General features: G+C 42.0%; 2 protein-coding genes across 12 annotated transcripts; one reads left to right on the top strand and one right to left on the bottom strand.

Moving 5' to 3' along the window:
• Positions 1–2,118: 2,118 nt before the first annotated feature.
• On the bottom strand, positions 2,119–10,026 carry plcxd2 (phosphatidylinositol-specific phospholipase C, X domain containing 2). Its single transcript, XM_030397821.1, has 8 exons — positions 9,434–10,026; positions 9,004–9,140; positions 8,700–8,819; positions 7,318–7,371; positions 7,049–7,204; positions 5,758–5,868; positions 5,369–5,499; positions 2,119–3,377 (listed from the first exon to the last, which is right to left on the bottom strand). The coding sequence occupies exons 1-8, from the start codon at positions 9,534–9,536 to the stop codon at positions 3,218–3,220; spliced, it is 972 nt and encodes a 323-aa protein (XP_030253681.1). The 5' UTR covers positions 9,537–10,026; the 3' UTR covers positions 2,119–3,217.
• A 792-nt stretch (positions 10,027–10,818) lies between these two features.
• mak (male germ cell-associated kinase) lies at positions 10,819–23,536 on the top strand. Of its 11 annotated transcripts, none has more exons than XM_030398977.1 (16): positions 10,820–11,015; positions 12,793–13,219; positions 14,617–14,671; positions 14,998–15,119; positions 16,159–16,241; positions 16,956–17,088; positions 17,258–17,429; positions 17,623–17,790; positions 18,414–18,722; positions 18,928–19,142; positions 19,486–19,625; positions 19,768–19,914; positions 21,081–21,167; positions 21,873–21,992; positions 22,289–22,381; positions 22,684–23,536. In XM_030398977.1, exons 2-16 carry the CDS (start codon positions 13,116–13,118, stop codon positions 22,842–22,844), a joined length of 2,109 nt encoding a protein of 702 aa, XP_030254837.1. In that variant the 5' UTR covers positions 10,820–11,015; positions 12,793–13,115; the 3' UTR covers positions 22,845–23,536. The 11 variants fall into 11 exon arrangements, with proteins under 11 accessions (XP_030254839.1, XP_030254842.1, XP_030254837.1 ...); XM_030398978.1 differs by lacking the exon at positions 16,159–16,241 and adding an exon at positions 15,632–15,711 and having other exon boundaries at positions 10,821–11,015; XM_030398979.1 differs by lacking the exon at positions 21,081–21,167 and having other exon boundaries at positions 10,819–11,015; positions 22,684–22,844.
• Positions 23,537–23,541: the final 5 nt, after the last annotated feature.

The following is a 23,541-nucleotide window of genomic DNA, read 5'->3' as shown; positions in this document are numbered from 1 at the left end:
AGCAATAACCAGCGAAACAGTATCCGAACCAGTTGACACCAACACTCCCTGACAGCTCATTTAATCTCAGGAGGTCATGACTGATGTAGGGCTTTGAGGATTCTAGGTGATAAAACTACTAACCCACATGTTTTTGGTAACATCTTGATGACAGATAATTGGAGGACATTGACACCGATTGTGGTTTACAGGTAAGCGAGGTGCTCTTTCATCTGTTTTGCAGTGGTCTTGGTGCAGTGCCTCGACACGCTTTCTTGCTCTTTGCTCACCCCCATCATTCTTGCAGAGGTCGGACAGTCATGAGGTACAGCGTAATGTGTTTTTACAGTTGTTTCAATGCCGTAGTCGTCACGGGCTAAAAGAGAGCACTAACTAATCTGTCTGTAATGGATGTTGTCGACCTGGACGACTTTGGTCACTGACATCACTTAACACCGGGGATACAGCCGTGGTTAGATGAACTCAAACTCAGTTTACTCACAAGTGTGTTTGCAGAAGAGTGGCAGTGATAAATGGTTTTCCAAGACGCTGCGCATCTTTATTTACCACCAGCACACCACGCAGGCGAAGCACAAGTGTGTGCGAGGCGACAGTCCTGCCAATGAAATGTCAAAACATGTTTTCCCTTATTAGAGACTGGAAACTGCAGCATGTGTTTTGGCTGTGATGCAGCCAAGTGAAGTCTGCCTCTGATTTATGGAGCAAAAAAAAAATGTCGCCACTGCGTGGACCGTTTGCTATAACTGAGGAGGGGCGCGACGTGTTGAAGTAAGGGGGAGAGAAATCACAAAGGTTTAAAAAATTAAGCGCAGTCATGGATCTATTTAGAGCGTGGTGACCAACAGGAGCAAAAATAGTTTTAAGAGATCTGTGCTGTGTTTTTTCTGCAAGGGAGTGTTTGAAGAATATCAACAGAGTCTTAGCTGCCATAAATGCAGCTTTATGACTTTACGAGTTTGTTGACATCTGGGAGAGAGCACGCTTGTGCTGTTGTCTTCTCCTTCGAAACCTGGGAAGCCAAGGGGGATTCAGTGGAGAGAGAGAGAGAGAGAGAAGAAGGGAGAGAGAGAGAGAGAGGGAGAGAGAGGGAGAGAGAGGACCAATCCAAACAACAAAGGAATGCTCTCCATCACTCGGAGCTCCTGCTCCCCGCTCTCCCACTTGCCTGCTGTGGTATGTGTAATTACTCGACAATTAACGTGCCTGTAACTGTGTGTGTGTGTTGGTGTGTGTGTGTGCGTGTGCTTGGTGACCACGCTCAACCATGTCAACAATATGGCCTGGACGGAACGGTCAATTTCACACAAGTGAGTCAAAGGCAGAGGGCAGGGTTGATATGAAAAGAAAACATTGTTGCTCTCTTGAAGGAACACAATTAATAACAATAATCAGCTGTTCGGATAACTCTCTCCCTGCATTCTCCATTTTCTGTGATTCCAACTGAACTTTCTCCTTCTTTCCTCTCCGCCGTGTAAATCGCTTCTTCTGCCGTCCCTCTCGTTCCCAACTCTGACCACAGGAATGCAGCAAACTGTCACTGAGCTACTGTCTGTGTCATGCATAGTAATCACTGGGTCCACAAGGCACACACATACACACACACACACACACACACAAACAGGAACACACACAGATGCAGAGTTTAAAGAGTCGGTGCAGACTTGACACATGCCACACGTGGTCATATTCTCTACCGTGAACGCTCTTCTATACATTCCCACACAGGCTTTTTACTGCTTTCTATTTCTGAACAACAATGGAAGTGAAAAAATACCGAGTCAAAATACTGTGAACATAAACATTCATAGCCGTGTAAATGTATGGGTGCATGTGTTTTTATGACATTTGTGGCACAAGTTCCACACATATTTGGCTTTCACTGTGCAATTTCCTCCTAAAGGTGCCACTGTTTTTAAACTATACAACCAAGCTATGAGTACGGAGACAGTGTTGGCACAGTGGGCTCCTCTTTCATGGCGCTTGACTTTGCTTAAGATAGAAACAAAATTACTGCAGCCTGTACTGTTCCCCTATGTTCATGTAATTATTGGAGCACGAGAGATAAAAACCCAGCTTTCGCTCATTTAGCATATTTTTTAAGCAAAAGCTCTCAAATTCTTGAACAAAATACTGCATTTATTAGGAGTCTGTACACCGAAGATTTGTCCCAATCACCTTTCTTTAAAATGTCTATTGTGTAGGCAAGTTCCAATGAAGGCAATACCTAAAGTTTCTGTACAGTACATTTAGAGAAATTAGAGAAACAAAAGCAAAAGAAAAAAAAAAGTGTGATCCTGGCTTTAACTATAATTAAAAAAGAATATGTGATGTGATCAGAACACCGAAAAACAAAATGATAACTTTTGTTACATCTGATGTTGAAACCATAGAAGTTAGTCCCCGGGGCTGTGGCGGCTGTGACTGACCTGTGCTGAATTGAAATTAGACAGTAGCATTGTGATATATTTCCACATTTCACCCAAACTTGAACATAGGAAAAGGAATCCAGAAATGAAGCCATCCATGGCTGTGGGATAACTGATGTGACCGTATGATGATTATGGTAAAACAAAAATGCCACTGGGCATTCCCTGTGGTCTGTGATCTCAGCTGCAGCTTCTCTCCATCTTTTTAATGTTGTGCATGATGCTGTGGCTGAAAAACTGAGTCAACTGCTGAGTTCCTATACCTATAACCGTTTAGAGCAGGAATGCTCAACATATGTCCAGTTGACCAGGGCATCTGGCCTACAAAAGTGTGCTAGGAGGCCGAACAACCATTTTCTCATTAACATTTAAAATAAATTGATTGATTGATTGATTCATATAGTGTCAGTCTTTCTCACTTAGTTTTCTTCTTCTGGGCCATCACTGAAAAACTGGATAATTTCACGATTAATGCCTGGAACCTGCTTAGGAAAGGTTAGATGTGGACAAAAGTTCATATGGCAGTCTTGAACACTCAAGTACATCTTTTTGAATTAAAAAAGCTAAACTTCCTTAGGTTCTGTCTGACTTCACATTAAAAATAATTAATGTTATATATTATTATCAAAACAAACTTCGTGGAATGTTTTCAGAAACAAATTCCCAGTACCCCAGCATTACGCAGCAACTATAACCCCAACAACGGGGGAAGAATCTGCCATCCCAACTCTCTCCTCTCCCTCCTCCACCCTGCAGGTCAGCACACTTTAGTCCCGTTGTGCCGACGTGTGTCATCTTGCTTTGTGTCCCTGTTCAGTCAACAGCAGGTTGTTCAGTTTGATGACAATGTTGGCAAAGTCTGTGAGGTCCACAAAGTCAGAGGTGATGATGTTGACCCCGTCCACCCCCGGCCTCTGGGCCTCGACCCAGGACATGATGGTTGGCAGGTTTCTGGAGCCAAAAGGGAAGAAAGTTTGTATTAGATGGCGAAACGAAACTGATTCCCTGACCTCCGAGTGATGTATCCTGAGCCAAGCTTCTGTCTCTGTGAGGTTTATGGTTATGGCTATAACATTGCCAAACTCTGCTCAGTTGTTCCTTGGCTGAATATCTAGCTGTCCACCAAATTTCATGAAAAGATGCTGATAAGGTTTTCAGATACAGCATCGTGGTGTTGGAGAAAACAGATCCGATGGAAGAAAAGTGAAAGGGAGTGATGTTTGTGTCTGTCTGTCAGTGGTCGACTGGCTCGCCAGTATTGTCTCAAAATCACTGCTTTGCATTCAAAACACTTTCTGTTTTTGGTTCTCGGCATAGACGCACACGCCATGACTCTGTCGCCGTATCACTTCTAACACCCTAAAATTCTCCACTATGCTTGAGCCGCCAGCAGAACAAAACCAGGAAGTCAGAATGTTTACCCAGTGGTGATAAACAATCCCATTTCCTTGGAAGTGCAAAATTAGGCCACCTCCTGTCTCGCCAGAGTGTCCCTTCGTGAGTTTTACACCCCAGCGACGGTGGCTGTTTCTAGCATGTAAGGGCTTGGTGGGTATGTACTCTAAGTCAGGATTTCCGCCGTTAATTTCCACTTCAATCTTGGGCTCAGCGAGCTAGATGGCTGCTAACGTTTGTGCAAATAATTTAGTCATTTCGTAGGAAATAAGATGTCTTATCTGTGAGATGAAATGTGTTTCTGTTTGATCCCCTATAGTTTGGATTTGGATAAAGAGGATTAAAGATAATCCTTACTGGATATAAGTCAAGTGACAGAATATTGTCACAAAGAAGATGGAGATAAAGATTTATAAAGATAAAGATTTGTGGAGGTTGTAGTTTTGTTAAATTATAGATAGTTGAAACACACTCACCCACATTGGTTTTGCGACAACAAATAATTCTTCTATGTTTATGTTGTTGGAAGAATAACTTGTGTTACGATGTTGTGTAGCTGTGTATGGGGTTATTCTGTAGCAGCATGTTGTTACTTGCACGTGATTTAACGCAGGTAAACACAGTGGGTGGATATGCAAAGTGGCTCTGCACTGTAGCGCGGCACATCTTATTCATAGTTTTTCCAATTTATCAACATTTGTATTGCTTGCTTAGGATAGCTGCAGGGATTTGAAGGTCCGCTGCGTAGGATTTAGTGGCACCTAGTGGCATGGTTGCAGATTGCAAGCAACTGAATACTCCTCACCCTCCCCTATGGTAGCAACTAACAAAAAGGCCCACTCATGAGCCAGAGCTTGGTTTGTCAGTTGTAGGCTACCATAGAAGCATGGCAGATGGGAATAGGACCCACTCCCTTTGTAGAAATGAAATGCTCATTCTAAAGTTATAAAACACAATGATACTTAGTTTCAGGTGATTATAGTCTAATGAAGCATAATAATGATTGTTATATTACATCTTTTTCAATAGATCCTCATAATTCCTGAACAATGAATGTTAAATGAACTGAAGAAGTTTTCCGTAGAGTATAAATAAGCTGTGTACAACAAATACTCTAAGAATGGCTTATATAAATTAAGAGCTAAATGAAAGAGAGGGATTCATTAAAATGGCTTATTTTCAATGCAAGCCCTATTTTGGTCTTACTGAGCATTCAGCGCTCACATGAAAACAGGTCCCCAAATTCTCAGTTTCCCCTGTCATGGCCATGTGCAAACCTGGCAACCCTGCAGACATCTGCTGCATTTACTGTGCTGCCCTCTACTGGCCACAGATTTGAGAGTTGAGCATGAAAGTAGAGGACAAGATTTGAAGATGCATGAGCACATGCACTCTCACTATTTTGACAAAAGCACTAATGTTTTAAAATCACCAAAGACATTTGACATTGACATACTAATTATCTAATTATATCCATACATCTAAAATACTCCACCACACCCTCCTCAGACAAAACCTCCCTAAAACACCCATATTTAGCCACTGACCTCTCCACCAGGTAGCTACGTAGCCCCCAGACCAGGCCCTTGGCCACGGTGTTAACCCTGGGTGTGAGGATGGCCTGAGACACATGGAAGGAGCCCTGCTTAGCTCTTTGCTTCAGTGTATTTTCCAGGAACTAGACGGGAGAATGTCAAACAAAAACACAACAGTCTAATGTAAATCACCCCTTAATGCGAGATCTTCGGAGACATAACTTTTTAAATAAGATGTCTCAGTTGCGTGTGACATAAAGAGTAAAGGGGGCAAAAGGAAAAGCAAGGAGAAGATGCATTAAGAGAGAGAGAGAGATATGGAAATGAAGTGAATTAGATAAAAGACATATGTACGTGTGCTGGTAAATCGTTATCACAGCAGGGGTTTGAACGTTTCTGACCTGTAGGAGCTTGTTAGGCTCGGTAGTGTTGGCCCAGGGAGCGGGGATCTTGTTGCCGGGCCACATGACGGAGATGCCCTGAGCTGTTGGATGATGGTAGAACACAATCACCTGAGGAGCGAAGAATAGTGAAAGTTGTTAGGAGATACGTTCAAAGGGCTAAAAATTAAAGTTCACTGTAGAATTATCCCACAGCCCAGCATTTACAGTAATAGCTACACATTTTAACAGTATTGTCTCAGTGGAAACACAGACTTGAATATCCCAATGAAGCAACTGTGACGATTTTGTTTAAATTTTAATCCGATAAAGACTTTTGATTCGTCCACTCTTTATCACAGTGATTCAGCAGTGAAACAAAGAGAGTAGTGACTGGGTTTCAGCGCACTCTACACAGTCTCTCTCTCTCTCTCTCCTTCTCCCTTGCCAACTAAGCCAGTCACAGATTAGGGTCATAGGAACAGGAATTCAACTGATAGTATTGACACAGGCAGGCACCTACAGCCATGCAGACACGACATTAAGATGCATGTCAGCATGGGTTTCTCCTGTCTATATATGTAATATATTACAATATATATATGCCTTTATACCTTTATTTCTTTTCTACCTTTTATTTCTTTTACGTTCTGTGTCTATGTGCCTTTTAATATATTACATTGCTTTATACCCCGCAAAATAATTTCACACAGGTCGTATATGAACGACAAACGTCTTAAATCTTGTGAGTGTGTGTATGCGTCACAGGAGGAGGATGAAGAACGGACAAAATGAAGACTGCGAGATCAGTGCGGGGCATAAGGGGGCGATGAGAAATGTAAAGGAAAGGGCAGAGAACGAGAGAGACAGTCCAAGCGAAGAGAGAGAAATAGGATGGAAAAAGAAAAGGAAAGCGCGAGAAAACAAAGCGTAAAAAGGTAAACGCCATGAAAGGAGGGAGGCGGCTCGGTGTTAATGGGATGACGTTCACCACTAATTCCTGTCCAGGAGAGTCACAGGCGACAGGGATTACCTGACCACAGGAGTTAAGTGGGCCTTCGGATAAACCCACACCTGCATTGCTTTTACTTGCCTGTGTGTACTATATGTATATGCACATATGCTGCATAATCAATAGAGAGCATTCCCTAGATGCTGATTATATTTTTTTAATCTCCTGCAAAGACTATACAATCCAGATGGAAATAGCTTTCTTTGGAATGATTAATGAGTTTTTATTGATCTGAGGTCACTGGAGTCTCTAAAAATGGGTTTGATGAGCAGTACTCAAGGTTAATACACCTGATGTCACCTGATATTTCTTGGCCCAGAGGTAGTCCAGAGTGATGGCCTCCACTGCACAGTTGTGACAAAGCTTGCTGCCAAACACCTCCTGGAGCATGGTGATGAGGTGCACATGATGCTCCGGGCCCATTGCGTAGTGGTGGTTGAAGTCTAGAAACACTATCTAAATCAAACAAAACATCCAAATCAATCAGTGAGTGGGCCAAAAAGATCCATCTATAATAACACTCATGGATCTATTCTTTGAAAAAAAATTATTTTCAAATGGCGTCCCACCTCTTTCCTGTGTCTGCTTAAGAAGGCGTTTATTTCTAACAAGCCGTCCTGAACCTGAGGGGGAGAACAGATGGAGAAGTTGGAGGTCACTTGCTTTATCAAACCTTAAGGTCATCTCTATAGACGAGGCTGACTGGCAGGAAGTGTGGACTCGTGCTATGGATATATCCACTTGCAACCGAACCAAATCCATCCAGTTTAAGATTCTGCACCGTACCCATATAACGCCTGTTCTCAAAAACACAATGGATGCCAATGCCTCTCCACTCTGCTGGAAATGTAAGGCTGAAACTGGTGACTATATTCACTGTTTCTGGTCATGTGTGAAGCTACATTTGTATTGGTCTGATATTGCAAATGAACTCTCTGCTATTTTTGGTGTTTCAATACTGATGGACCCCATGTGCCTCATGCTGGGTCTTTCAGATACTCGTATCACTTTCCTAAGTCTGCCTAGTCTGCCTTTGTACCCCTTTTTTAAATTTTTTAAAAAATGTTTTATTTACCTATTTATTTATGTATTTTTTCTATTTTTATTTGCTTATTGTGAAGCTGATGCCTTCTTGGCTTTGTAAATTGTATATTCTCTTCTATTGCTTATTCCCTTATGTTTCTATTCTGATATAGAGTATAAGGAGAGGGGGATGGATGCAATACTATGCCATGCCTGCCACTGTTTTAATCATTATTATTCCTTTTTACCACCATTACTACTTTGTCAACTCTCTCACCATGCTATGTCTGAGCAGCTGTGTTGTGTTTGGTGTTGTTTATGAAATAAGAAAATTCAATAAATATATTTCAAAAAAAAAAAACCTTAAGGTCTACTGGTCATGTGCTGATGCAAAAAGGCTACTGCTCACAGTCTTAGTCATGATTTTAAAGTCCCAAATGCCTCACCGACTAGTGGAATTCAAAACACCATTACACTGCAGCCATGAAATATGTCATGACACGTGCAGTCAAAAACTGTGTCATACAGGGGACAGGAGCATGTCAGGATGACCCATTTCAGAAGAGGGATGTTTACAACCAAACTCACAACCTTTGATCCCTGCGCACGGCCGCCTCCACCCAACGACTAACAACATCAGCCGGGGACTAACAACACAATAATGAGAAAACAAAGACCACTACTCAAGTTCATGCTGTTAAACGAGACGAATTAAACTAGAAACAGCTGAACACGCTGACGTATTTGAAGCAACATTTTGATCATTTCAGGACAAGAGACATCTGATCTAGAAAGACAAGAACATTCACCACTGATGTCAGACCGTAGGAGCAGGTTGCAATACACAATAATAAAGTACAGTGAGGCATGCACAGTGGCCACAATGATAAGCATTTAAATGTCAGAGAATATTTACACCACTGCTCACCTTGTGGCCAAACAGGCCGTGGATGAAGTAGATCTCATTTCCAGCCTCGCCTGGTTTGGAGGAGACCCTGAGATCAAAGTAGCGGATTCCTGCATCCAGCTGCTCTTTAAATGTCAGATTCTAGGAACACACACATTGTACATTAGACATCACAACTGGCAACACAACCCAACACATCTGTTATTGTGCGAAAGGCACATACATCAAAAATCTGCCCAGAATATGTCATTTCAAATGTGATCTATAAACTGCCTGGCTCCCCAGATGGTGGGGTTTGGACACGGCACTGATCTGAACTCAGTACCTGGGTCATGGACCACTTCACCATGACTTTCTTGGCCACGACGCTGAACATGGTGGCCAGGTACTTCACAAATGGCTTCTGATCGGGGCCCACAGGAGCATTCACGTCCACCCAGTAGGTAAAAGAATCGTGAGAACCTGGAAGAAAGAGGATGGTGATGACAAGTGAAAATAGAAAGAAATAAAGGATAATAACAGTAAAAGGAGGGAATGGGGCAGTGGGAAAAGACAATCAAAAATGATGATTTGTATGGAAGAAAGTCATATGTAGCCTATTTTATTTAATAACATGTTCAATATGTGGCAGTGTTAATATCACATTCTTTCCAGAATTGTAGATCTGTTTTCCTATCAGGGGTATAAATCCAGGTGTGATGGACAGATGAATGCGCAGCGGAGAGGCCAAACATCTTTACGCACGACGTCCTCACCTGGCACGGCGAGGTGCTTGAGGGGCATGGCACTGAGCTTGGAGGGGAGCGAGCCCATCCAGTCTGCATTGACATTGCCGATCCCCGCCGGTCGGGTCTTCATGTCAGAAACAGCCTGTCACCAAACCGCCCCCTCAGGAAACCGCTCTCTGGTGCAGTCCCGGTGCCAGTCCCGGTGCCAGATTCCCGTGCGCTCCCAGCGGGCAAAAACTACCACGGATCATCCTATAACGTCGCTGTTGATCCACAGACACCGCCGGTTCAAAAGGCCTTCCGACTACCAGATCGAGTGTGACCCGTTTCCTCGCCCGGTTAACGACAGGTTACTGGACGGCGTCGCGGTGCGCTGCGCTCCAACCGGCATCCATCGACAAGACCAGCGAGTGACTAACGACGCTGGTAATCCTCTTAGAGCACAATTCCACTTGTTATCTCCCCCTTCTGCTGCTTCTTGGCTTAACCTGCCTTATGTGTGTGTGTGAGGACCACCCACTGGACACACGCAAACACAACACACACACACGGCCAAAAATAACAGAGTCGTCTCAAAGTGGTCTTAATTGCACGTTCGTCGTGCTTCAGAGTCAGCAAAACGTGACGTGTGGACCGCACGGATGAACGCCTATGCAGCATTAATCAGCTCATGTGAATCATCTCATCCATGTGATGGAATGACACAACTATCTGTCAGTGCTCTCCAACAGGCTGATTCCAAAACTCCTGCGTGTTCAGTCAGGCGCTCTGATAAACCCTGTTGGTGAATTCATTACTTTTATTACGCACGTTGCAACTAATATATATACCTTAGCTCCCTGTTACACATACTCAGTTATATTAAATCATATTATAATATTCAAGTAACTTTTTGTTTTTAAATGCCTGAGATGTGTTTGTGTCTCCACAGCTGGTTCTTGGTGGATATATATAAAAAAGCACAGCTCCATAGCTCCATCTACCGGTGCAGCACGTAAACTGCCACTGTGTCCAAAGAGGTTGTGAAGTACAGAGCTCACACTCCGTCACTTTTTTTGTCATCCTGGACAAGTTGTGGATGCTGCGGGAAACAAATGACAGATACCTACGTACCTACCCAACTATTTATAGAAAAATATTTTAAAACTTGCTGTATTATAACATACTAGCAAAATAAAAATAAAAAAATAATGATAAGCCTCACTTGCAGCTGTAGTTCTCGTTTCGTATGGTTCAAATAATTTCAGCCTATTCGGGGTTGGAATATTATAAGAAATTGTTTATAGAGCTACAATTACAGAATACAATACTTCTGTCAATAGAGCTTCAAATTATCAGTCAACCTCAACTGAATTGTAGGTTTTACACTTCTGCACTCCCACAAAGCATTGCGCCAGCACTCACCGCTTGTCACCTGGCAGGCGTCGCTTTTTTTGTGTACGTTTCCATGGGAAGCAGTTACACACACACACGCACACACACACATACACATACACACACATACACACACGCTTCGAGGTTCAGATATTACGCGAGTTTTATCGGAACAAACGTCGTGCTGTCAGCTGGCACAGACAGAAGACGAGGAAAGGAGCTACACACCTAAATGGTGAGTTTAAAACTTTAAGAGAAAGACGGAAAAAAGGGGTGAAACAGAGGTCTGGACTGGACGAACATGGCTGAGGAGCTGAACTGTCAAAGCTGACATATCAACAACAAGTCTCTCTCTGTTTCATCTCACTTTTCTGATAAACTGCACTGTGTGTTTAACAGAGGCTAGGCTAGTTCGCCAAAACTGTTGCGCAGTTATGTTCGTCACTGTTTGCATTTCATGGATATAGCCTGCTGTGTGCTGAATATGTGTGACAGTAGACTCATGGGAAACAGAGAAACATTTACATTGATAAATTATGATGAATTAATCTTATTTGTCAGGTTAGTGTCCACGTGTGTTTTCAATAAAATTAACCTTGGGTGGCTTCCTACTGTCATGTGGCCTGGCTACATCTTAATTCCCTTTAAATCCCTCCACAACAGATTGCCATATGTGAAAGCTGAGAGCAGGCCAGCAGTCCGCTGGCCGGCCTCTCCACTTGTCCTGTTGCTTATTGTTTCAGTGAGACTTGGATATCAGTCAAGAAGGGTTTTGTTTGGAGAAATCATTTCTACTTTGCAGGAGAGGGGAAGAAAAGTGGAGTCTATAAACAGTTTGCAGAAAGGATGGCAAATCTTTTAAACATTTACATATTTGTAATTGTGCTGATTAATCGTTCATTAAGTCAGAGTCGTAGAGCTGGAAATTGTCTTTGGATGGGAACTCCTGGCCCCATTCGGTGATATAAACACTAAGCTCATTTTGTTTAGCGGCCCTTGGCTTACCTGCACCTAAATACAGCAGGTCAACACTCAATGATACAGATTCTACTGACTCACCACACTCATGGAAATAGCTGACGCCAGCTCACACTCCAAAAGGTTAGGCTTTCATTTCTTATTATTTGCAAGCTCAGGTCTTTGATAGTGCACCACATTGAATTGAATGAGATTTTACCCTTAAGGATGATGGAATATAATGTATGGAATACATTCGGATACAGTTATTGAAATGGTTTTACCTTTGAAACTCTGAATGTGTAAAAAGCTGTATATCCATTTATATTCAATAACTGGAATGTTATGATCCATATTCTTTGGCCCATTCTTTCTCTGGGTCTTCCAGAAACTGCACAAGCACTGGACAGCCCACCATTAATCCTCCAGTCAAAAGGATAAAGCTTAGAAGGTTTCAGGAGGGCTTCTCAGTTTACCTTGTTGTCTCTCTCTCTGGCTATCAGACATGAGCACGGTGTGAAATATATGTTGGTATGACACATGATAATTTAGGAAAACATTTAGAGCAGCATGTTGCAATCTTAAACAAAACAGTGGACAGCCATGTATTTAGGAAAACCAAGTATACCAGTTTCACCTAAGTCTGACAACTGCTTTGTTTTTGTTTTTGTCATTTCTTAAGAAGCCCTGAATGTACAGCGTAATAATGTGATGGCTGTGGCCTGTGGCAGATCCTCTTGCCAGGCAGGTAGTGGATGCCGGTCAGAATGATGGTGATGTAACATCCTATTTACATCCCTGTAGGCCTAATCTGCCTAAGGCTGGCTGTGTCATCTCCCTTGGGTGGTCATGTTGGAGCCTCCTACTAGCGAGACACACGCCTAATCCTCCTCACTGACGGAAAAACAAGAAGTGGTCCTCGGTTACCTTTATACTCAGATCTCTTAGAAATCTTTTGGGGGGTTTTCAGGATCGGGTGAAGCTTCTAAAGGCTGTCCGATTTACTGTACCTGTGGTCCCTGCTGCTGATCCGGATTTCTTTTCTGTCACTGAAGGATTGCAAAGGCACAGTGTCAACTGTTGGCTGACCTACATCACCAGGATCCAACCTTTCCAACAAGGGATCAGTCGCTGCAAGATGAGTTTTGAACTAAAAGAATTGGTGAGCGTCGTCACATACTGCCCAGCTGACAATATTGCCTCCTGGGTAAAGAAGGACTGAACTCTTCCTGAGAGGCAGGTGCAACGAGGACGTCTCTCCAGCAGAAGGGGACGGGAAACGGGAGAGAAAATTGATCGATGAATCAGCGCCGTGTTTCCAAAACTCTTTTGTATGAATAAGGAAAGTTAACAAGCTGATGAAACCGTCTTGAGAGAGATGATGAATCGTTACACCACCCTGAGACAGCTGGGTGATGGCACCTATGGCAGTGTGCTTATGGGGAGAAGCAACGAATCTGGAGAGTTGGTGGCTATAAAGAGGTGAGGATATTGATCTTTTTTTTTTTTTTTTTTTACTTGTTTCGTCTAAATATTTAAGATACTGCATCTCATTGTTAGAGTATGACAAAAACGGATATCATATGGATATTGAGATGTAGCTTAAATGTCGTCCATGAGCCTATAGTATGGACTGTTTTAGTTAACGATATTCACGCTTATCAATCTATATCAACTCATCAAAAATCAAAATCTCTCAAACATGGCTTTCAAACACCTGATGGATGTAGCGATGGCAGGCATTTTAGAGTTTAAAAATAACTTCAGTGTCTAAAATGACACTGAAACAGCGCACTGATGTGGAAGAGAAGCAGGAAGCTTTCCTACCTGCCAATAACAGCATATACACCGATACTGCTACCTCTGTGATCCAATCTAATACCTGTCAACCGATATGTTGGCCTGGCTCAATATGAAGCACCAATAATTATCCCCAAAATCTAATATATATTATTATTATTATTGTTATTATGGGCAAGAAATATCGAAATACAAAAATGCTTTAATATAAATATATTATATAAAAATATTGTGATGATTGGTATTTGACAATATTAACACAAATTCTGCTAGAGAGAGTGTGTCATGTCTTTCAGGGTCCATTGTGTGGTATTGGGTGGCATCTAGTGGTTGCACTGGATAAAGATCATTCTGATAAAAAAGAAAAAATAGGACGAAAGGCTCCTGGTTTCCGGCCATCACCAGGGCAAACAAACTAGCTTACACGCCTTTGTTTCAGCAGCATGGCAGCAGGGCTCAATAATAGATGAGAAACCCGGGAGATGCGTCCACTGGTTGATCATTTGGTTACCATGCAAGACAATACATGCGGTGACGGTGAAAGGGAGTGAAAGTACAAGGAGTGTGTCGGGTTGCTGACATTGTTGAAGGTACGACCGTAAACTGGCAAGAGCCCAGAGAGGAGAAACAGATATGTGCAAGTTCTGTAATTCTTACATAATTCCAGTTGGAGGGAGACGTAACGCCGATCAGAGAAGATCAGCGATCCTAAACGTGTTCCATATACCAGCACGTAGCAGCATAACACTGACAATGGAATACATCGGCTGAGTAATGATGTATGTTACTTGATTCAAGTAGGAAAAATCATGATTAAGCCTGTCTAGTTTAGAGTGTGAACTTCCTTCATTTTGGAATCTAAAGCTTTGGCTGCTTTTGTTCGTCCAATGAAATGAACTGAAATTAGAGACGCCTCATAAAAACTGAATTATTGATGGAGACACACAAAGGAATTTTGCAAAGATAGCAACTCTGCTGTATGTCAGGTGTAATATATAAGGCCTGTCTTCTATTCTTTGGTTGATGCATGTATGATCTCTGCTCCAAATCAATGTGTGGTTTTGATTTTCCATTTGTAGGATGAAGAGGAAGTTTTACTCATGGGAAGAATGTATGAACCTAAGAGAGGTGAAGGTAAGGATGGCGATACTACGGGCAGGTTATGGGATGTTTTTTACTGCAGCAGTACTTCCAGTAATTGGCAACAGCGAGAGACATGAGATGAGAATCAAGTCAGTTTTCCTTGAGAAGATAATGCTGTGTGATTTAAGCAACAATGTGCACCTTACAATTACGTCTCTTCCAAACTGAAGCTAACTACCTTATCAGTATTCCTGCTCTCTGGTACTGCCTGATTCATAATTACAAACATTTAACATCATTGTAGAACAATTCTGTGTTTATCTCAGTTATAAACCTGTGATTACATTCCTACTTTTTCCCATGATATGTCACACCAGTCACTGAAGAAGCTGAACCATGCGAATGTGGTGAAGCTGAAGGAAGTAATCAGGGAGAACGATCACCTCTACTTTGTCTTTGAGTATATGAAGGAGAACCTCTACCAACTTATGAAGGACAGGTGAGAAGATTAATATTTAACAATGCAAATGTTCAGGTCTAGTTTGATGCCATTACCAAAACACAAAGTTTCCAGATGGTAGCATCTTGAGAGGAGCCTTCCCACTGAAGCCTAAAACATGGCCAGATTAGAAACCTGATATTCTGATAGAATTTGAATAATCTGATGGGATCCAATGTTTTTCTTGGAAATATATCATATTTCTGTCACCATGCTCTCAAAAGGTTGCACTTGCCATTTAAGCCCTCTGGGGGAAGCTTAAATGTTTTTGCTAGTTTAGAAACCTCAGGTATGTGCACTGCACTTGCCTCACCTGGGAAAGACAGAAAGCAGACAAGCCGAGGAAGCACCAATGTTTTACAGCCAGTTAGTTTAGTGACTATATGTGTGCTTTGTTTGTTTAGAATAATATTCCATTAAATGTATGAGTACAAAGACCAAACATAATTCTGTGTGTAATCGATGCTAACATTAGCAGGCTCATGAGAATTCTGTCAATTCTATGTTTACAGAAAAAAGTTGTTCCCTGAATCAGCTATACGAAACATAAGCTTTCAGATTTTACAAGGCCTGTCATTTATTCACAAGCACGGTAGGTGTGCCGTGTTCCCTCCAAGCCTCGGAACTGCACAATAGTGGTTGCATGCTGCAAGATTCATTGAATGAGTATTCAAGTATAATAAGAAAACTGTAAAGTTGTGAAAGATGGAATATTTCAACCAAAGTCAAATGAATTGAAATGAATCTTGTAGTTTGCGAACCTTTCATACCTACCTCATCTACTTTAACACATTGTCTGCATTTCTATAATTAACAGATGTGTGGATGCTTCATATGCAGGGATGCGAGTTTTAAAAGTCTTACAGGAACTCAATCATACATTTTTGGGCATGTTTAAATGCACAGAACCCACCCAGGCTTCCACACATCCAGAACGCATGTCCTCTCCAGGTCTTCTCCTTATTTTAACTGCTTTTCTTTCATTTCTCTTTTACCTCTCTTTCCCTCCTTTTCTATCTCTTCTTCGCTCTGCTGCTAGAGAGAACAAGATGTTCTCAGAGAATGAAATTAGGAACATCCTGTTTCAAGTGCTATCTGGGTTGGTTTTTGTACATAAGCATGGTAAGAGGCTCTACTCTATCATTCTGTACCTGCTTAAAAGTTGCATGACCTTCCAGTTGTTGGTATGAGTGTGTCTGATATTGTATAAAGTCTTGTTTCATGTTATATTATTTTATAATAACTTAATACCTCTAAGCCTTTACATACTGTATATGCAGATATGTCTGATTTTCATATCACTAAAAGTTTAAAAAGAAAGATGAAGTTGGTTGTTTTGAAGTCTCTTCATCATGTTACATTCAATCTACAAATTGCTTCTTACGCAACTATTTTTAATCGGCAGAATACATTTTTAGGAAAATGTAATGCCATCTGGATGAGTTTTTTCAAAATATAACATGAATATTGATACTGCAGTCGCTAAACGCACTGCTAAAATAAAAAATATATATATATGTATGTAAGATAAGGTAAATTAACCAGCTTGTTTAAGCAATGTGGCCATGGTTAAATCATTAAAATGCTGAATGTCGAATAATCAGGTCATAAACACAGAGACCTTCAAACCTGGGCCACTGCTGTGGAAGGCAAATATACTTACATCCATTCACCAGCTCCTCAGTTTCCCTTTTCTCATAGTGGCTGAATGCTGTGCTAAGCAACATTTGCACTGAATGTACAGTAAATACTGATGTAGAATAGCTGCCGTATTCCAATAGCCATTTAGAGTCCCCATTAAAAGCTGGCTTCAGCTTGATATTAACCTCTCCACAGGTTTCTTTCATCGAGACATGAAGCCAGAGAATCTCCTGTGCATGGGCCCAGAACTGGTCAAAATAGCAGATTTCGGACTGGCCAGAGAAATCCGCTCGAAACCTCCCTACACGGACTACGTATCAACGAGATGGTGAGAGCACTAGCCAGGCATCAGTAGCCATCTAAAACACGGAAGAACGCCTGTGCATCTTTAAGAATGTGCTTGATTGCTTGTGAGTTCAAGCAGAGGGGAGCTTTAGCCCAATTCACAATCTAACTGTACAGTGTGAGTTTTTTATTTGAGTGTGTTCTCTGTCCAGGTACCGAGCTCCAGAAGTCCTGCTCAGGTCGTCTACCTACAGCTCTCCTATTGACTTGTGGGCTGTGGGCTGCATCATGGCAGAACTCTACACTCTCAGACCTCTTTTCCCTGGGAACAGTGAGGTGGACGAGATCTTTAAGATCTGTCAAGTCCTGGGCACTGTCAAAAAGGTGAGAGGGAACTGAATGTAAAAGGGTGGAAATTATTCAACTTCAGTCGTTATAAAGGTTTTTTATCTGTTATTACCCAAAACTTGTCATGTGCTGAAATGAAATCCTCAATGATCTGATGATTTAAAGAAAATCTGTTGACCCGATCAATAAACACAGTCATGAATAATCGTGTTATTGTCTCTCCCTTTAGACGGATTGGCCAGAGGGTTACCAGCTGGCTTCTGCTATGAACTTCCGCTTCCCCCAGTGTGTGCCGACCCACCTGAAGACCCTAATCCCAAATGCCAGCAACGAAGCAATCGCCCTGATGAGGGACCTGCTGCAGTGGGACCCCAAGAAAAGACCGACTGCTGTACAGGTAGGCAGGATAAAGCCTCAGGGTGGGGTCTAAAAATCTGAGATCAAGGCTGGTGCTTTGACTCTTTATAAAGTTTATACTCAAAAATGCACACTTTTCCTAAGGGAAGCAACGACCGTGACAGTGCAGCACTCACCACTACATTCATGTTTAAAGTTAGCTCTGGTACAAAGATTACATTATAATCCTAGTTATGTTTAGTAGTGCTTTATTCCCTTTGCCACTGATAAATGTTCTACCTCTGCTGGCGTGCTCTGTGCCATAGTTATGTACCACATCGCCAGGTGCTTAGATATAATTTACACCCAGGTGAGAGGGATGAATCACCCATTTGGGCCCTGCATAGGAAACACCTTCCCAGCACGGCTGACAAGGCTTTTCCGTTCTCTCCTTACACAACTCCCAGGTGTGGGATGCACATCTGGTGTTTGGATTAATTTAACATAAGTACATACTCATTAAAAATCTGTAATTATTTGAACAGAATAAAACAACTAAGATTTGAGCTTGGACAGGGTAAAAATTCCTTGACTCCGGTGTTACAGTGTATATATGGTGACAGGGAAAGTACAAGAGAAAGTTTCCTGAATAATAATCCGCATTCCTGTCTTCCCCCTCTTTAGTCCCTACGTTACCCGTACTTTCAGGTGGGCCAGATCTTAGGGCCTCGACCTCAGAGCCAGGAGGTGAAGAAGGTCCAGACCAGGCCTCAGGCCCAGAAGCAGGCCTCTGAGCCCAAAATTGAACACCAGCAGTCTTCATCTGACTCCAAAGCGTCTACATCCTCCTCTAGAAACCAACAGCAGCATCAGCATCAACATCAGCATCAACATCAGCATCAGCATCAGCATCAACATCAGCATCAGCATCAGCCTCTTCAGCAGATCCCCCTTCCTCAGACTGAGAGTAAACCAGCAGGCCTCAGCCATGCAGTGAGTGTATTTATAGAAATAGACCCTTTGTTTTATTGTATTCCATATTATGCTGGAATGCCAACTTTACTACACACACACACATATATGAAGGAGTTTGACTGTTAGGACAATAAAAGTAGCAGAAAGCTAGAGTTAAGTTAGTAAGACAGATTGTATCAATTGTAACCGTTTGTGTGGGCGGCTGTTGTATTGTCTTCTGCAGAAGGTGACATCGCTCGGCGGTGAGAACACAGTTAGTGGTGGTGGTGGTGGGATGGGGGCACTGAAGAGTGGCCGTCGTCGCTGGGGCCAGACGGTGGCCAAGACCACAGACAGCTGGGAGGAATCTGACCCCTCAGAAACCGCCGCATCCAACTCCAAGAAACCCAGCCTGGGGAACGCAGAGGAGGAGAGGAGCCCTAAGGAGCACCGCCCACAGTAAGTGCTGCAAGGTCTGAACAGATATGGATTGGCAATTTGACAAAGATTTAAGCGTTGACGCTGAAGTTTTTTTTGTTTTTTTTTACTGCATTGCAGGGTACTAAAAATGTGCTTTAAATGTAGCTGTCTCATGCATCATGCATGATTTAAGTTGACAATCGGTTATTCGAGTCATGAAGCATTTTATCATTGTCTGTTTATAAAATCATTTCTGAATGTACATGCAGTGTTTCTGACGTATCTGTCTCAAGGCATCAACAGCAGTAGGAAAAACATTCAAGACTTTGTAAGATTTTTTTTTATTGGCAAGGACCTCTGAGTGTCTGGTTTCTCTTTTCAGGCCTAAGGAGCAGAAACCCCTGTACTCCTTTAGCACTGTTACTAAGTTACCCAACAATGTTAAGATTGGCCAAATCGACTCCAATCTCCCAGGATCTGCTGCACGGCAACACTATCTGAGCCAATCACGATACTTACCAGGTAACACTACCAGGTGTATAAAACAATCAGAACATCAAGTATTAACAAAAAAGGCATTGTATCATTCATAAAAATGCAACATGGGGATTTTTTTGTATTTCGTACCCTTGGTTTTTGATCACAGATTCTCTGATTCCTTTAGGGTTGATCAGCAAGAATCCGACTTCTTCTGGAGATAAGGAGATGAGTGGTATGACGCTGCGTGACCTGTGGGAGAACTCCTCCAACACTGTAAACAAACCACTAGCTCCTATTGGAGGCGGATTATCTGTCGCCAGAGCCAACGCAGGTGAGGACTGATGTCTAATGAAGAGGTGTTAAGAGGTTTGATTGAGTGCGCAGTCAGTGGACGGGGCTAAGGTTTCCCGATTTCACTTTGTTAAATCTTTCAAATTTAGTTTCCGCCACATGTTTACGAAATCAGGTGTAAGAAAACAACTGTGATTTCTGTCAACAGCTTTTAGAGTTCTGATAATGTAAAAGGGGATATAATTATTTGTGTTTTAGGATATTAATGGAAATGACTGTGCTTCTTTTCTGCGATTGATAGAGATCCCAAATGACATCCAAAAGCAATTTCTCATAAGAAAACAAAAAGACGAGCGCAAGTGTCCTGTTATATTAACCGGACGTTGTGTTTGGATTGTTTAGTCAATAGTTCACTCTTTTTCATTCATTTTCGTTTCTTTTACCCATTCCTGAACCAGTGTACCCACTGCTGATTTACACAGTTTCTGAATCGCACATAAAAATATGCAGATTTGTAGTGTCCAAAGAAAACAAAACTCCTCCAGCCTTCCAGCAAATATTCCATCTTTTCAAAAATGTATACCAGAACATTATACTGTATTTGGCAAGAAAATTAGACAATAACCTGCTTATTCAGAGATACAAGCCCTGGCGACAGTGTGTCTCGCCGTGCAGTGGAAACCTGGCGACTGTCAGTGTCAAACACTGTTACATAATATGACCTGTCCTCTTCGACGGGACGCACATGCTAATGATGTAGTCTAATCAGTAGTTATGGGGCCGTCGGCCAGAGCCTTGCTAGGAGCGAGCCTAAGCGTCTGCGACTTTAGAGATGGGACACCTCTATAAATCATTTGTCATGTAGACAGACACACAATATGGGCCCCCGCTGTGCTCCCTCCTTCTGTCTCTTTCTTTCACCTTGTCTCCCTCTCTCCATTTGTTATTCATGAGATTAAGACCGTCGGTGTAAGATCAAGTGTTTCTTAAATGGCCCTCAACTGCACCCCCCCTGCTCATTTGTCCCAGCACTCACACCCACGTTTGTTTTGATACTACTCACCTGTTACTCATGAATACAACTTTTCTTTTTTTGCAGTTACTGTTTTCCTGTCAATTTTCTAATCCATTTCTCTGTTCACTCTTTTTCCTTTCTCTCTTGTTGCTCGCTTGCATGTCGCTTCTGCTCTTTCGCTGTGAGCCTAGAAGAGAATGCCTCTAAATCTGAGGAAAGCCCTCCGGAGAAAACTGTTGTTAAAGAAAGAATACTGGAGAAAATTGATCTCTCCAAAGGTATTTCATTTAGATGGCTTCATGTGAACTGTTGTGGTTTTGTTTAACAGTTTCAAGCAATGATGTACATTTAGATATCTCCTACTCCTCGGCTATAAGTTACTTGTCATGCTAAAGCTCTTTTGTGTGTAAACATTGCGGCTGTAGTTAGTGTGGCTGCCTCACGTATTCAGCCAGCGACTTAACATGTGAAAGAGTACCCACTGCTAAAGGCTCTGCAGGAGACAAGGGTACAAATACACAGTTTAGGCAGAGAACTAAGGACTCCAGTTGCTAAATAGATGGTAAATTGCACTACAACCACAACATCTTCATGAGGGAACAATGAGGCTTTTCACTAATTATACTGATAACCATCTGTGGCTGCTGCTGGAGCAGACCGATGGTGTCGCCGGGAAAGTTGAATGACTTCAATCACTTGATCTTAGTCGTCTGTTTGGGCCCTCAGTAGCTGTTGCATATGCAGCAGCAACCACACACACAAATAATTAGAAATAATAAAGCCGAGTGTGAGAACTTCTATTAGGTGTGTTGACTAAAGTTTTCTTCATTTGTGTGTTTTTGTGTTTTAAAAGGTGCACATTGTCTTAGCCTTTATCACATGGCTACAAGCCCATTGTGGTCGGGTATCTTGAGGGCATAGCAGTAAAACACATTACAAAATAAATGGTAAACATAATAAACTATGTATGCCTTCTCTTTTAGGGAACTTTGTAAGCACCAAATACAACCTCTCCAGCGCCTACATGCCCTCATTCCAAAAGAAAGAGGTGGGCTCGGTGGGGCAGAGAATCCAGCTCGCCCCTCTGGCTGGCCAGCACACAAGTAAGATTTTATTCCATCTATGTAAAGCCCAGAGTAATTAAGATCACCGATAGCCTCCCCACATCCCCACTTATCCGGCTCAAAAAGGTTGCACTTATCACCGAAACTTCATCTTCACTAAACACAGTTTTCATGCCCGGTCAGAGTCACCTCTCTCTTGTATGGTGATCCTGCGTTCAACCGTCCCCGCTCCCCAAGTCCCTTTTCCTCTCTTCTGTTTATTTTCTGACTTGCAGTATTTCCATCCAAGCTCTTAACTCACTGGACCTGTCTCTTCTCTTTCTTCACTCTTTCAGTCAATCTTTCTTCTCCTGATAATAAAAAAGACAAATCAAAATCCGCAAAGGCCAAGCCCGTATCCAGCTCGTCTTTGGGTGAAGCTAATGAAGGTATTAGCATTTTCTAATAGTTTTTATTAGGGTTGGTTTTTTTTTTTATAATCATGCCTGAGTTGTGTGTTTGTATTTTACAAATGAAAAGCTATCTTTCTGTATTGTTTTCCTTGACCATTGCTTTCTGTCTTACAAAACCAGTTTTATCTTGATACTTGAAAAGTTATATCTATTTTAAGATGGTATGAAGGTGTTCTGCATCGTATACAAATAAAGCTCTTCATGAAGACAGATACACGGTTGTATATGTATAGATGTATTGGAGATGGATTAATAGCCTGAGTTGCATGTTTCTCCAGATTACGAGGGCTGGAAGAGGAGGGCGGACAGGACTCAGATGAAGGGGAGCAGCTACTCAGCCCTGGGGAAAACCTCTGGTAATCTTCTGACCAGAGCTCCTGCCGCACAGCCGGTCCACGGCAGGGTGGACTGGACGTCCAAATATGGTGGAAATCGATAGATCAGAAAGGAGATAGTATGAAGTGTGTATGAAGTGTGTTGCCTAGTGGTACGTGTCACTGAATGAGGATGTTAATCCCAAACTGAGTTTTAACCACACTCAAAGTCTTATGTTCCCTGAAAATAATGACATCTTCAGAACATATTAAGGTAACTGGTAGTAAGGTCACAAATCATGTAGTACATGATGACGTGTCATTCTTTTTAGGAGATGTTTTTATGCCACAATTGGATAGTTTTCTTCCCGGAGAGCCTGAGACGAGTAGGATGCTACTGTGAATGTGCAAGGAGTCTCTGTGTTTTGATGACTGTTGCCATGATGCTGAACCAAGATTCTGTCTGCAAGACAATCCCACTGTGTTCCTGAAGGAACCAGTGTGAGCCAATTAGTGTTGGGATATTCAGATTCAGATTTAAGTGTAGTTTTTTTTTTACTTTAGTTTTTATTGTCAAGTATTGTTTTACTGATGATAGTCATTCTTTAACCGCTCCTCCAATGCATTAATCCCTCTGCTTTTGTTCGACATAGGTCACTCATAAAGAAACAAACATCTGTGTAATGTCTATAAAAAGGATTACTTCTACTTATTCTGATGATGTAGGACAACTGCACTCTTCTTTGTATTATGCAATGGAATAACTGAACATTTTGTAAACATTTTATACCAATAAATACATGAATTATTGCATTCATTCAG

The sequence above is a fragment of the Sparus aurata genome, chromosome 19 (assembly GCF_900880675.1).
Source record: "Sparus aurata chromosome 19, fSpaAur1.1, whole genome shotgun sequence".
In the NCBI taxonomy this organism is placed as follows: domain Eukaryota; kingdom Metazoa; phylum Chordata; class Actinopteri; order Spariformes; family Sparidae; genus Sparus; species Sparus aurata.
Note: the sequence above shows the minus strand (reverse complement) of the source record. Positions and strands in the feature narration are given on the sequence as shown.

Bases quoted from the DNA above. Each gene is read 5' to 3' on its own strand.
- plcxd2 (XM_030397821.1), bottom strand. From the start codon at position 9,536: ATGAAGACCCGACCGGCGGGGATCGGCAATGTCAATGCAGACTGGATG. The intron at 8,820-9,003 runs GTACTGAGTTCA...GTGTGTTCCTAG, and splicing joins TGAAGTGGTCCATGACCCAG to AATCTGACATTTAAAGAGCA. The intron at 5,500-5,757 runs GTCAGAAACGTT...TCTCCCGTCTAG, and splicing joins AGCCTAACAAGCTCCTACAG to TTCCTGGAAAATACACTGAA.
- mak (XM_030398977.1), top strand. From the start codon at position 13,116: ATGATGAATCGTTACACCACCCTGAGACAGCTGGGTGATGGCACCTAT. The intron at 14,672-14,997 runs GTAAGGATGGCG...ATGTCACACCAG, and splicing joins TGAACCTAAGAGAGGTGAAG to TCACTGAAGAAGCTGAACCA. The intron at 16,242-16,955 runs GTAAGAGGCTCT...ACCTCTCCACAG, and splicing joins GGTTTTTGTACATAAGCATG to GTTTCTTTCATCGAGACATG.